The sequence below is a fragment of the Magnolia sinica genome, chromosome 9 (assembly GCF_029962835.1).
Source record: "Magnolia sinica isolate HGM2019 chromosome 9, MsV1, whole genome shotgun sequence".
Classification (NCBI taxonomy): Eukaryota; Viridiplantae; Streptophyta; class Magnoliopsida; order Magnoliales; family Magnoliaceae; genus Magnolia; species Magnolia sinica.
In genome coordinates this window covers 56,490,374-56,504,303 of record NC_080581.1, presented here as the reverse complement: position 1 = coordinate 56,504,303, position 13,930 = coordinate 56,490,374, and the positions used below count along the sequence as shown (strand labels likewise).

The window sequence follows — 13,930 nt, the reverse complement described above, 5'->3', positions numbered from 1 at the left end:
TGGGTCGTGGTTGTCATGGGTCGAGGTTATCATGTTATATGGGTCGTGGTTGTCATTTTACATCGGTCATGGTTATCATGTTATATGGGATCGTAATTGTCATGTAACGTGTGGAGTACATAGGGGTCGTGGTTGTCATGTTATAAGGGTGTTGTCATGATTTATGAGTCGAATCTAATCCGTCCATGGATTTAGAATTTTATTTAACGTCATGGGCCAAAAAATGGGTTACATCTAAAAATTTTATGTCCCCCAAAAGGTTTTCAATTTCAGTGGTTTCTATGGTGTGGTCCACATGAGCCTTTGATATGCCTCATTCCTTAAAATAATCTTTCAAAATGAATGGACAGCTTTCAATGACATCCACTATTGAAACTTTCCAGGCTCATTGTGATATTTGTTAGAAGTAGACACTACCCAAGTCAAGACTTTTTGGGCCCACAGTGAGCTGGCCGACAAGGTGGACGAAACGGATCACCCCATTATGGGCCTCAACTCCTATTATTTAAAAATAATCAAGTTATTAATGACATCAACATGAGAAACATGACCCTTACTACATGGGTTGTGGTTGTCATGTTATATGGGTTGTGGTTGACATGGATTGTGGTTGTCATGTTATATAGGTTACGGTTGTCATATTATATGGGTCATGGTTGTCATGGGTCATGGCTGCTATGTTACATGTGGCATGGTTATCATGTTATATGGGTCGAGATTGTCATGTGATGTGCAAAGTTTATGGTTTGGGTCTGGTCATGATTTATGTGTCAAATCCAATCCGTCCATTGGATTTAGAATCTAATTTAATGTTATGGGCCAAAAAATAAATTACATATAAAAATTTTATGGCCCCCAAAAAGTTTTAGTTGGTAAGTTTTCAATTTCACTGCTTTCTATGGTGTGGTGCACATGAGCCTTTGATATGCCTCTTCTTTGGGCTCATTCCTTAAAACGATCTTTCAAAATGAATGGACAACATAGATTAAATATATACATTACATTGGGCCCAATAAGATCATCTATCGCTACATAGGTTCGGTTACCCCATCGGCATAAGCCGAATAACATGACTTACTAAAATAGCCTTCCTAAGGTCTTGTTTATATATATATATGTGTGTGGGGGGGGGGGGGGGGTGGGGGTGGGGGTGGGAAGGTTCTATACGCTCAACCTTACCATAACATTTCGTAAGGTCAAGCGCTATCAGATTGCTGGCCGTCGAATGGAGGCGCTTGCATCCAACGACTGATGTTTTAACGTCACTTAAAAGAGGGAAACCGGTGATACCAGTTTCATTATGGCCGAGTGTGTACACGGCCATTTAAAAGGGTGTTTTTCCCTAGCCGTCCAGCCCTCTTTCCCTCCCTAAACTTCTACAAGCAGCCGTCTCCCTCCATCCCTGCCACCAAATGCCCTGTGCAGCCTCTCTCTCTCTCTCTCTCTCTCAATATAACCTTGGCCGTGTAGTCCTCTCTCTCCCTTCTTCAATCCCTCCTTCAAGGAAGCAACCATAGCATGGGTCCAAATCTGGATCTGGATTCAACGGTTCTGGCTCGGGATTAGGACATGGTTCAGGATCAAGAAGCGGTAATAGGTCAGGCTATGGTAAGGGTTCAGGATCTGGCTCAGGGTACAGATATGGGTCTAGGTCTAGATTTGGATGCGGATCCGGGTCTTTTTTTTTGTGAAGATTATGATTTTCAGTGTTGGATTGGTAACATTATGCGAGCAGCATTTGAGCAATGTAATCATATTTTTTTAAATTGGTTTTTATGTTTTTTTTTTTGAAATGGATATTTATGTTCTCAAATAGTTGAAAAGTGTTTAGTGTCTTAATAGCCAGATTGGAAAATTTGATGGAATCTAGAGTTTCAACAACATCTTAGACATTCCTATTGGTATGATGTTAAGTTCTGTTACTATTGTTGTTATTGTTTTGTTTTTAATTGAAATAGAATAGTTATTGCTATAAAAATGGATTTTTATTATTATTATTATTTTTTGTGTTTTTCTTTATGCTTCAAATGATTAACTAGTACCTTGATTTTTTGGCAATCATATCTTTCCATATCAGGTTAGAAAAGGTGATGGAATCTAGCTATCCTAAGCTTGTATTAATTGTGCTGCAATGGGGTAGGTCCCATCCATGATAGGGTGGGACACTCAATTTTCTATCCTCATGCTGTTCTCCTCATGTCATTTTCATCTGAAATCCTAAGCTTGTATCCTTCCTATAATAAAAACCCCTAGGAGAATTGTTCTTAGTCTGTGATCTGTGCTAATTGTGCTACTCAATCCAATGAGACTACTCTAATCCAGCAGCATATCTTTACTAATTGTGCTACTCAATCCAATCAGACTACTCTAATCTGGCAAGGTAGATCGGCAATAGACAACAAGCGGGTGTTTGGATTGCAAGTTAATTTACATCAGCTACTTATGCCTCAAGTAGCTTATTTTGGTTACTATGGATTGAAGCCTATATATGGGTTGCAGGCCATATATATGATACTATGGATGATGTGAATATCTTGAATATTGATTACCTTTAACCTAGGAGAGTGATTTTAGTATCTACTGGTGCAATTTATATATGATAACATTAACATCAACATTATAAGGAAAGTTAATCATTAGAATTTGGAGTATTAGTTGGGTTTTCAAGACTATCCAAAATGCAATATCCAAATCTTAGTTGTGATCCTTCCAACAAGGTTCCATTCTTACTTCGAATCATGCTTTGAAATTGTGTTACTGCTCCAACTTCGTAGCTATTTATACCTGCTAACATTTTTAAAACAGACGCTTCCTTGCTCCTGCACCAAATCTGTTGCCACTTCACTTCATGCCTTGTGCAACTATAATTCAAATGGAGTTACTAATGACTAGAACTAGTACATACCAAGGCAGCAGCAGTTCATTGGTCAGGAATCTTAATATAGGATTCTCCCCTATTCATGGCAGAAGTAATTAATGCTTTCAATAGTTATTTGCATATAAGAAGTCATTAAGTTATATTAAATTTTACTTCTTGGATCTAGAGTTTTGTCAGTATGATTAAAGATCTTTCCAAAAAAAAAAAAAGTTTTGTCAGTATGAACCTGGTGATAGTGCTGTGGAATGTGATGTTCAACTGAGGCTTTCTATTATGTTTTTAGGGTTTTACATATCCAGTTCGAACTCATTTTCTGGAAGTTACTGGTTATAGGTTGACTATATACAATCAGATTGATGATTATGGTAAAGAAGAGAAGTAGAGAATGCAGAAACAGGTCTTTGCTTTCATTGATGTTGAGAAACTTGGATCCATCACATTTAGACAGGTAATATACTTGATTTGTGTCATTTGATAAATGTCATTTCTTGTAGAAGTTCCTCAAATGAGTTCTCCAAAATTCACTTTTTGGTCTTTTTTATTTTTTGAAACTTTTTAGAATTTGAAAAAAATAATAAAAATGCTTCACACAAATCAGTACATCCATTTGTAAAGTTTTCAAAGAAGCTTGACATGAACTGCAAGCAAGAATATTTTATTGTGAAAACAGTATCAAATCATTTGTGATCAGCATTACTTGTGTGCTTTCGTCAGCTGTTCATGTGACAACAGGCGCGTATCACACGAAGAGGAAACCTTGACGAAATTGCCTACATGATGAGCTGCACTTCTATTGGACATGGCAAAACACCCAATGATTCAGCTATTTTGTTGGTTGGATATCTTTGATAGATCACTTTCCACAAATTGCATGGATTGGGAGATCCTAGCCACGATGATGGATCATTTGCACTATTGTAGACCATTTTGCCAACATTCCTCAAAAACCAACCATTACACTGATTGGATGCATCAGCAGGAATTCCCAACCACGACCCCACCAAATGATCTCTCCAGGTCACTGTGCTGATGTCCAATTTGAGTGCAGTTCACATTCAAGGAAACCTGGTATACTTTGTGTACAGGCTATTTATCCAATTTTTCAATTAGTTCTTGCCAAATTGAGATTCAAGCTCACAGCATGACCCATTGATGAAATTTCGAGATTGTTTCTAATTGATTACCCCACAGATCTTGCTCGGATCAGCCCATATAATGACGTAGCCATTGTTAAAGCAAGCTTGCATAGCAGCCTTTACTGGTGGTGATGACAAAAGCAAGGGTTGCATCACAAAGCAGCAGGTAACATTGCTCTGTTGTTTTCCCGTAACAAGCTTTTTGCCCCCTTGTCGCTAATCCTATTGTGTGCACAGTTAGGAGATGCCATCCATTTTTGCAATGTCGAGCATGAATGATGATAATGTATATGAGAAACATTATTATAATTTCTATCAGGGCATGTACTACGATGGTAAGAAATACCATTATTATAATTCCTTTAAAAAAAATAGGCTATAGCTGTGGCTATTAACCATAGCTATTTATCTAGAAACCGTGCTATATGTATCTTTTAGTTACGAAAAACATGGCTATGGATTTGATCTGTGGCTAGATCAATTGCCACGGACGTGCAACGAACTCGCCTTTGATTTCATATTTTTGGGGCACCTTTGGGCATCCGTGGTGGGCCCCACGTACATGATATGTTGGAGGCCACCACTTTAAATTTCTAAACTATACATATTTCTAGAAAAATAATATTTTAGAAATGATATTTTACTTTGGCCAAAATGGGATCTATGTGATCAGGAATCATATCCCAAAATGGGAGAAGTTGAAGTTGTGTAGAAATTTCAAGATTCACTGCACTTCCAACACAGTTTCTCCATGAGCCCATGTTTTGGCTTTTGGTATAATTTGTAGACAAAAACACAAAAATCACATGTCACCATCCCAACTCTATGATGTGGTGTCGATCAGCTAAGCGCTAGATCAACCAGATCTTTTTTTTTTTAATTATTTTTTATGAAGGAGAACACTAGCAAACGCACTTGATGGAGGAATTGGATGTCACTAAAACATCATGATGGGCCCTACATGTCGATTTGTATGTTAAGCTTTTCCTATAAAACATTTGCATGCATTGGATCCGACCTCATTGCAATTTCATTCAGTTGAACATCCAAATGCAACCTCCTACTGAATTATATTAGTGTAATTGGACTCACCAAACAGAAATGTGTCAAGGCTCCTGTTAGGAACATACTCATACACAAGCAGCTTCTCTTCTCCTTCCAAGCACCAACCCACGAGCCTAACCAGATTCCTATGTTGAAGTTTGGCAATCAGTACAATCTCATTCTTCAACTCATCCATTCCTTGTCCCGAATTCCTCGAAAGCCTTTTCACCGCTATTTCCTGCCCATCCAGCAGTTCACCCTACAAGCACATCAAGAAGGATTACTAAAATCATGAAAATTCCATAAGGCTTTATCTGGGCTCTAAGCCATTTTATCTACCAGTGATTCAGGTAATCAGTTTAATTCCAATTAAGTAGTAGGCTTGGACTAGCCCAAGTATGAAAGCTTTTAACCTGATTCTCAGACTAAGCTCAGGCCCACTTCCAATTATGACTATTAGTGGCATGAGTCAAGTTAGATCAGCGCAAGCATGACCTGTTTTACTAAATGGGCTGAGAATTACATTTTGCAAGATTCACCTTGTGGTTTTTGAATCATATGCACAGGAATAATAGAAGGTTACTTTGCCAAATTTGGGGGCTACATCCAACCCACAAATGCAACATCCACAATAAGAAATACATGATTAAGGAATTAAAATTTACATTTATTGTCATACAATTCAATGTATCAAGGACACATTCAAGAAGTAGCTAATTACAATGATCTTTTAAAACAAGGAAAATTAATAATAATAATAATAATAATAAATAACAAAGTCTCTACATATTGCCCTAGTTAGTCAACATTGGCTGTCATCCCATATTCCGAATCAACATTTCAAGGGAACCACCATCATTCTTCTGTCATCGAAAGAGAATCTCAAGTTAATAAACCTTAGCAACAGGACCATCATTCATGCTTCTACTTTGTTTGTGGACATCCTTATGAAGAATGTGTTTTATCAACACTAGTTTAGGACTTAGGATCCACATGATTGAATTTGTCACACCTAGCCTGGCCGATGGTGTGTGTGCTAGACAATGCGACCATCTCCCTTGCAGTAAAGCCCTTGTTGCTAAATAGCTGAATAAGTCTATTAAGGTCATCGAAGAACGCCTGAAGATCGCTGTTTGCTCCATCTCTGCTTGCAGTTCTTGCATCCCTACTCCTCAATGGGACTGAGTAAGATGGCCCACCAAGCTGTGGTAAAAGAAAGATGAGATTAATTAGCAAAATATAGGTTTTTATCAGAGAGAATATCTCATGCGCAAGTAGTTGTATGTGAGAAGTTCATGCAAATAACTTCGTGTGGGGTCTGCCATGACATCTCAGGCCAATCCAATAATTAGGTTGGTTACATCGCTTGAAACAATTGACAACCACCAAGAAACCTCCAAAAATCAATGAATTTCAGAAAATAACCTGAGTTGCCTACCCCTCTCAAAAATCACTTCAATCAGATAACCTGACCAAACATGAAGATAGGGCCCACATTTGATTTTCCGACATCTAAAAAACAACCTCAATCCAATGATCCGAAAACCCATTTGTTTCATCCGCGTTAAAATACAATACCCCACCTACAAACCCATTTGTTTTTGTTTTTGTTTCTAAAAAAACAACAAAAACAAAAGCAAAGACCGATACAAAAAAATAAAAAAATAAAAATAAAAAACTGAAGATGATGATGTGTTATTCGGATGCAATTGCTCATGATGTAAAATAGAAACCATATCAAAAAAACAGAGGCCTTACCTAAATGAATGAGAGAAATGAGGGAGGAGAGAGAGAGAGAGAGAGAGAGACAGAGAGAGAGAGAGAGAGAGAGAGGTGGAGGCGGCTACACAGGGGTGTGGCTGGTGGTAGGGATTGAGGGAGAGAGAAGGGTTGCACAGGGATGTAGATGCTGGACCAAATCCAGGAAGAGAGAGAGAGAGAGAGATGGAGGCGGCTGCACAGGGGTGTGGCTGGTGGTAGGGATTAAGGGAGAGAGAAGGGCTGCACAGGGATGTAGATGCCGGACCAAATCTAGGAAGAGAGAGAGAGAGAGATGATTGCATGGCCAGGGCTTTAAAGAGGTAAAAATTCCTATTTAGATGGCTGTGTACACGCTTGGCCGTAATGAAACCGGTATCACTCGTTTCCCTATTTCAAGTGGCGTTAAAGCATCAGCTGTTGGATGCAACTGCCTTCATCTGACGGCCATCAATCTGACCTTACGGAATGCTATGGTAAGGTCGAGCGTATAGAACCTTGTCCCTATATATATATATATATATATATATATATATATATATATATATATATATATATATATATATATATATATATATATATATATATATATTTATTTAGTTAGTTAGTTAGTTAGCTAGAGTGAACCCCACTGTCAGCTCACACATTAATGCTAGCCACCCCCACTAGGGAATCAATGCCAAGACTTATGTGTTGAAACCAAGTATCTTTCACTCCGTCTACCACTTGAGCTATGGATCACGGTGTTCCCAAGGTCTTGTTAAAGATTTCGGATTCTTGCATATACACGTGAGAATTTGATGGTCGCGGCTTCATGGATCCTGACTTTGTACAACCAATAACTCATAAGTATCAAGGTTGCCGATAGGAAGGTTTCAATGGTGATGTCATTCTTACCACTGATTCATGTGGTGTGGCCCACTTGAGCTTGGATCTGCCTCCTTTTTCAGCTCATGCAATGGAATGATCTATTAAAATGGATGGATGGATTGGATAAAACACATGCATCACGGTGGACGGTCTTGGCAGTGGTAGAACGCAATCCGCCTCTAACGCGAATGGGATGGATGTGAACAGAACATAAGTGGCCCAACTACTCAGCTAGGGATGCGGATTGCGTCCTACCCCACGTCTCCAGCTAAGAACAAGCAAGAGCTTTGAATGGCCACTGTGATGTATGGGTCTTATCCACACCGATCCACACCGTCCATCCATTTTTTTGTATCATTTTAGAGTATAAGATCAGAAATGAGGTAGATCCCATGCTCAAGGGGACACCATAAGAAGCAGCAGTGATAATGATTCTCACTGTTGAAACTTTTCTAAGGCCCACTATGATGTTTATTTGCCATCCAACCTATTAATAAAGTTACATAGACTGGGATGAATAGAAAACACAAATATCATCTCCATCCAAAACTTCCATGGTTCCAATGAAGTTTTCAACAGTAACAGTTTAATATTTATTTTGTAGTCCACTTTAGCCTTGGATCTGCCTCATTTATGGGCTTATACCCTAAAATGATACAAAATAATTGGATGGTGTGGATAAGATCTGTTGCTGTCAAAATCTCTACTTTTTGCTTGGAGCTCTAACCTCCCACTCAGCCCCTAGCCTACACAGAAACGGTGAGCAAAGGAGACCCTGGCTTAAACAGGGGACCTTCCGATGCCTAAATCAAGTCAAGGGAATCTAGGTCTAGGTTCAGTTGTAGAGGAAGAGTGTAAGATATTACGTACCTATTTCCTCACATATGGAGACTATTTATACCATTCACCAGGGATGGTTTTGTCCGCGATACTCGGCGCACCCTTAGCCACTAACCGCATACTGCAGATGAGTTGGCATGGGCGATTATTTAGCGGACATGTAGACGTGGGTGGTTGTGTAACTGTCGTTAGTAATGCAGTAGTGGGACACCTCATGATCCTCCTCATTAGTAGATTTCGATCTGAGCCCCGAACCGACTGCCTTGACCTAGGACTACTCCGAGCCGACTGCCTCGGCCCCGGATCGCTCCAAGCTCCAAGTTGGCCTCCCCGACCTCAGGTCGAAGGCATAAGGAATGTCGGGTTGGATGTCATGCCTTTGCCTATTCATATAACTCTGAGCGTATTCTTACACCTCAAGTCGGCTTCGAATAACCATGGGCCTTGGAGCTGAGGTGTCTTTAATCTTCCCGTAACAGAAACCCCCTACTCTTTGAGCTCGGGCATGGACTTAAAGAGTAAATATGTGAGGAAAATCAATAGCCTCCAGCGTCGAGTCAAATGCATGCAGCCACAATCATGACTCTCATATTCAAGAAGATGCACACTTAGGGTTTACTGTCCGCGGGTTCACCTCAGGTGGATGTGTGGCAATGGTTAGGATTTTGAATTGTCAAGATAAAATGAGGAGCCACCACGTAAGTCTATAAGGACAACTAAGTGATGCTTTCACTACTCAGAGCTCGTCGACAGATGTCAGAAGCATGCGACTCAATAGTGTTTAGGCCAGTTGCTCTTCTCCACGTGTCTTTCGTAATTGGCTTGTGACGGTTCAACTACAGTCATCATGTCTCACCATGAATGTGAGAATCACTCATGGGTTATATAAACTCTAGCGCTCGGAGATACCCCCATTTCTATTTTCTAAGTTCTCGTTGTTGTGAGCTGCCTGAGGAGGCGATTTCTGGCGAGTGTGACCAGCAAGAGATGATTTCGATCGATCACTAGTTTCCGGTAGAGGCAATTTTTGGTGATCATTCCAGATTGCTCCGGTGAGTCCCCCTCTCGCTTTTGGCTTACTCTTATCTCTTCTATTTTCTCTCAAAATGTCAAACAACTTGAAGATGGTTCGAGAAGACTATGCTTTTGAAGATGATTCCGGGTCAGAGAGCTCGGATGATAGGAAGGAGGCCTCCGAGGGCCCTCTTGATGCAATGCCCCTCTACCCTCCGCCCAGGAGGGGTAGAGAGGTAGGGACTCGGACGCGCCGTAAGGGCGAAAAGAAGGCCTCTTGAGATCCGATGGGATGAATTACAGAGATGCCCGTATGTGGGTGGTCCGTGGAGATTGTCCCAAGAGGCTTCGTGCTGGTGGAGTCCTAGATGGACTAGGTCCGATCAGAGTTCTAAATCCCAGACTCCATCCAGATATGGGCTCCCAAGTCCCTTGACACTCCTGGAGATCCTGCTGATGGGAAAGTTACGATTTTCCTCTGCACATTACAATGTGGGTTTCGCCTTCTGATGCACCGCTTTGTTCGCGCCCTGACAGCTTATTTAGGGCTAGCCCCCGGCCAATTTACTCCCAATGCTTGGAGGGCCTTAATATCCTTGTACATCATCTGACGTCAAGCTAAGAACTCGGAGTTGACACTGAAAGAGCTGAGGAGTCTATACTTAATCAAGCATGATAGTCAAGAGCCATGGTACTACTTCGTGACCCGCGGCAGTAAGGGCTCAGGCCTGGTCCTGCAACGTCCATCTTCTAATAAGAATTGGAAGAACAAGTGGTTCCAGGCATTGAGCGAGTGGGAGGCAAAGGTGGTGGAGCTCAGGAATCAAAGGACTCGGGTCCTTACCTAGTTTGCAGTTCTAGGTCGGACCCCGAACAATCTTTTAGTAACACTCCCATGCTTGATGCAATATGATTAGTGATTTAATCTTTATTTTTGTAGACTTCCCGAGGGGCCAGCCTCTTCTCTCCTTGGATCAAAAGAACGCTAAAGCTAGGGTGCATTTAGAGGATCTATGCTCCTGGTCGGTCTTGATCATAGCAGATCTTTATAGGTCTGGGCTTTGTAGGGTTAAGCCGCTCCCCACCTCATTCAGTAAGCACCGCTTCGCTTTTCTTTATTGATGTTAGAGATCTTATAGCTCAGAAATTGACTTACTTTCGATTACACAGGCATGGCTGAGGCCTCTGGATCTTGGGAGAGAAAGGCCTCCCATCAATCGAAGAAAAGCTGAGGTCCGAGCCTCAGACGAAGATGATGGCTATGAAGAAGCAGGTGACTCCTCGCAGGGAGGACCCCTCGACCTCGACTTTTGTTACCGTAACTCCAGCCCCTGCTATCGCGGCTTCAATTTATGTTGCTGCAGCTCCAATTTCTTTTGTTGCAGCTCTAGCACCTCCAACTAACACCGTGGTCGAGGCTATGGCAGAGAATGTCTCAGCTCTGATTCCTCCCCCTGTCGTCGCTTCTCACACCTCCGTGGTACCTCCACCAGCCCCCGAATCCTGCATAGCCATCCCATCTTCCTCAGAACAGGAGGAGGCCATTCGGATGGCCAACACGATGCTCTCTCCACCCGAAGTCAGGGATGATCACAGGATCGAGGCCCAAGCTTTAGCAGGTAGGGGAACTGGGGCAGGATCAACATCGAGATCTGCCTGGGTCGGAACCAGTGGGGGCAGACTTCAGCCGGGCTATCATATGTCAGGCTTGGTTCGCTAAGCTGCGAAGCATGCTCCATAGGAGCAAATTGCCACCCTCCTTAACAAGTTGGATAGACCTTCGTGAACGATATAACATCTGTCTTCTATAGGGTATCTTTATTGAACTTTCCTCATTTTGATCCTCTTAGTCACATCCATATGCTTACATACTTGTTTCAATTCAGTCCGTCCCAAAGCTCCTGATGACTCAAGAGAGGTTGAGAGAGATTACATAGAAGGATAAGGAGATCACTGCTCTCAAGGGAGAAGTTGGGACTCTTTGAGACGAGGCTGTTGTTCTTCGCGTAGGCAGAACTGCATGGGCTGATAGACGACGTAAAGGCAAGAGAGTTGTAGCTTAAGGGGGTTGTCAACAACCTTCAGGCCTGTTGCGCTGCTGCTGTAGCTGAGCTGACGGGAGCTAGGGCTCACGCCAACTCACTCACGAAGGATAATACCAGACTGGGGGACTCACTAGAGCAAGCCAAGGCTGAGGCGGCAGAAGAACTGAGCCAAGCAGTAACTAGGGCAAAGGAGGCTCAACGGGTTGAAGACAAAGCTTCCCTTGCATTGGCAGTGGCCGCTGCAGTGAAGGCGTTCAAGACCTCGGAGGAGAGGATCGCTGATAACAAATTCTACAACTGCAGCCTTGACGCCTGCATCAACGTGGTCCAGGAGCTTTACCCAGATCTTACCCTTGAGTCCTTCACCTTAGAGGACGCAGGGGAGAGAACGGTTGAGGATGTTTCCCTAGGCCCGGCAGTTGGCCATCAGCTCCCTCCATCTAACTAGCTTTTGATACTCCCCTCCTCTTTTAACCCTTTAAATAATTTTTTGATGGATTGATGGATAATTCTTGTAGATAATCTCTTAACCTTCGGAAGAGGGCATGATATAGTATGGTTGGTTTGTCAATTGATGATTCTTGTTGAATGATGATTCTTAGATGCTAAGCTATTGATTTGACGAGCCGACTCCTTAGTGGGTCGGTTCATCCTAGGGCTGTCTTCCCACGCCTAGGGGACCCCTTGGATATTTTGTAGAATCTTATAGTGTTAAAATTTTAAAGAGCGACCCTTTGAAGGGTCACCTGCTCCTCTCCCCCACGAATGGCAAGCGACAGTCATTCGTGTAGATCCGTTAGTCGTATGATGAGTCGACCCCTTCATCACGGGATCAGGTCATCCATGGGCTTTTCGCCTACATATGAAGGGATCTCTTGGTAAATTTTCATGGGTTAACGTACTAACCCCTTCTTTAAGGGATTGGTTCGTTGAGTTAGCCCCCACTTGTGAGAGGTAACTTATTTTTCATTTGTCGGCAAGTCGTGCAAGCAGAATATGTAGAAACAGAGATTTTATTGAAAGCCTTAAGAGGCTAGCCGCTCAGAGTTGTACATTTATTGGGGGCCCTCATCAGCCAATACATCATGGGTAATAGATTCTCAGGTGCCACACGTTCCAGGGGTGAGGGAGCTGACGCCCTTCGAGATCCTCCAAGTAGTAGGACCCTAGCGTGGTTGATCAGACCATGCGGTAGGGCCCCTGAGATCAAGGACATTAATGGTAATGGCCTGCTTCACTGACCCCTTCCTCACTGCTATCGCATAACATTTCCAAGCTTCACGCTAATAGCCTCGGAGATGTCCTATTCCGCCCTTGGCGAGAAACTTCATCATTAGGTGGTATGTGGACATGACTGCCATCATTGCATTGAGGGAGGGTCTACCCAAGATGACGTTGTGCATTGACGGCATGTTAACGACAAGGAAGTCCACTAGAAGGATGACTTGATGACGTCATTCTCCCACGGTCACAGGGAGGAAGATAGCTCCTTCGGAGATCACCCTTTCTCCGGCAAAGCCGTGTAGGAGGGTTTTCACATGTCTGAAACATGACCTTGGAATTCTTATTTTTTCGAAGGCCTCCGAGTAGATGACAACGGTCGAGCTCCCGGTGTCGACCAGGATGCAGTACACCTTGTGATTGGCTATGGTCATCATTACCACTAAGCCATCGTCGTGTGGATGATAGATTCCACATGCATCATCTTCTGTGAAGGTCAGGCTGTAAGGACTAACTCGAAGATCTTTCCTTGACCTCTCAGTTAGGTGGACATAATGCTCTGGGATAAACTTCTGAGAGTGGGCTTTACGGGCCCTGTTTGAGTCTCCCCCACTGGATGAACCTCAAAAAATGGTACGAATTTCTACTGGCTCCTCTGCAACTTTGCTTTGCTGCTCTTCTCTCTGAGCTGTTCTCTCCTCCTTGGTGTATCGACACAGATGACCCTTACGGATGAGGGTCTCGATCTCGTCTTTAAGATCCATGCAGTCACTCGTGTCGTGACTGTGGTCACGATGGAGATGACAATATTTACGCTTGTCACGGCGATCTGTGTCGGCCTTCATGCAAACGGGCCAATTTAGGAACTTTTGACCCCTGATGTCCAACAATATTTACTCTGTAGACATGTTGAGGGGAGTTTAGGAACCGAACTTGCCTTCAAGCTTTCGGCTCGGCTGACGATCACGAGGAACGTAATCGTCCGATTTCTTATTGGATGACTGGGGTTCCTCGTTCCTTAGCTTCTTCCCTTTGGTCGATGACTCTGCTACCTGGACATTTTTGTGGGATTTGGGGAACTCCTCGGCATTGGTATATTTTTGGACTCTGGTGACGAGTTCGGC

The 13,930-nt window shown here is 42.7% G+C and overlaps 1 protein-coding gene across 1 annotated transcript; it reads right to left on the bottom strand.

Moving 5' to 3' along the window:
* Positions 1-5,074: 5,074 nt before the first annotated feature.
* Positions 5,075-6,388, bottom strand: LOC131254994 (cysteine-rich receptor-like protein kinase 10). Its single transcript, XM_058255695.1, has 3 exons — positions 6,365-6,388; positions 6,109-6,261; positions 5,075-5,317 (listed from the first exon to the last, which is right to left on the bottom strand). The coding sequence occupies exons 1-3, from the start codon at positions 6,386-6,388 to the stop codon at positions 5,075-5,077; spliced, it is 420 nt and encodes a 139-aa protein (XP_058111678.1).
* Positions 6,389-13,930: the final 7,542 nt, after the last annotated feature.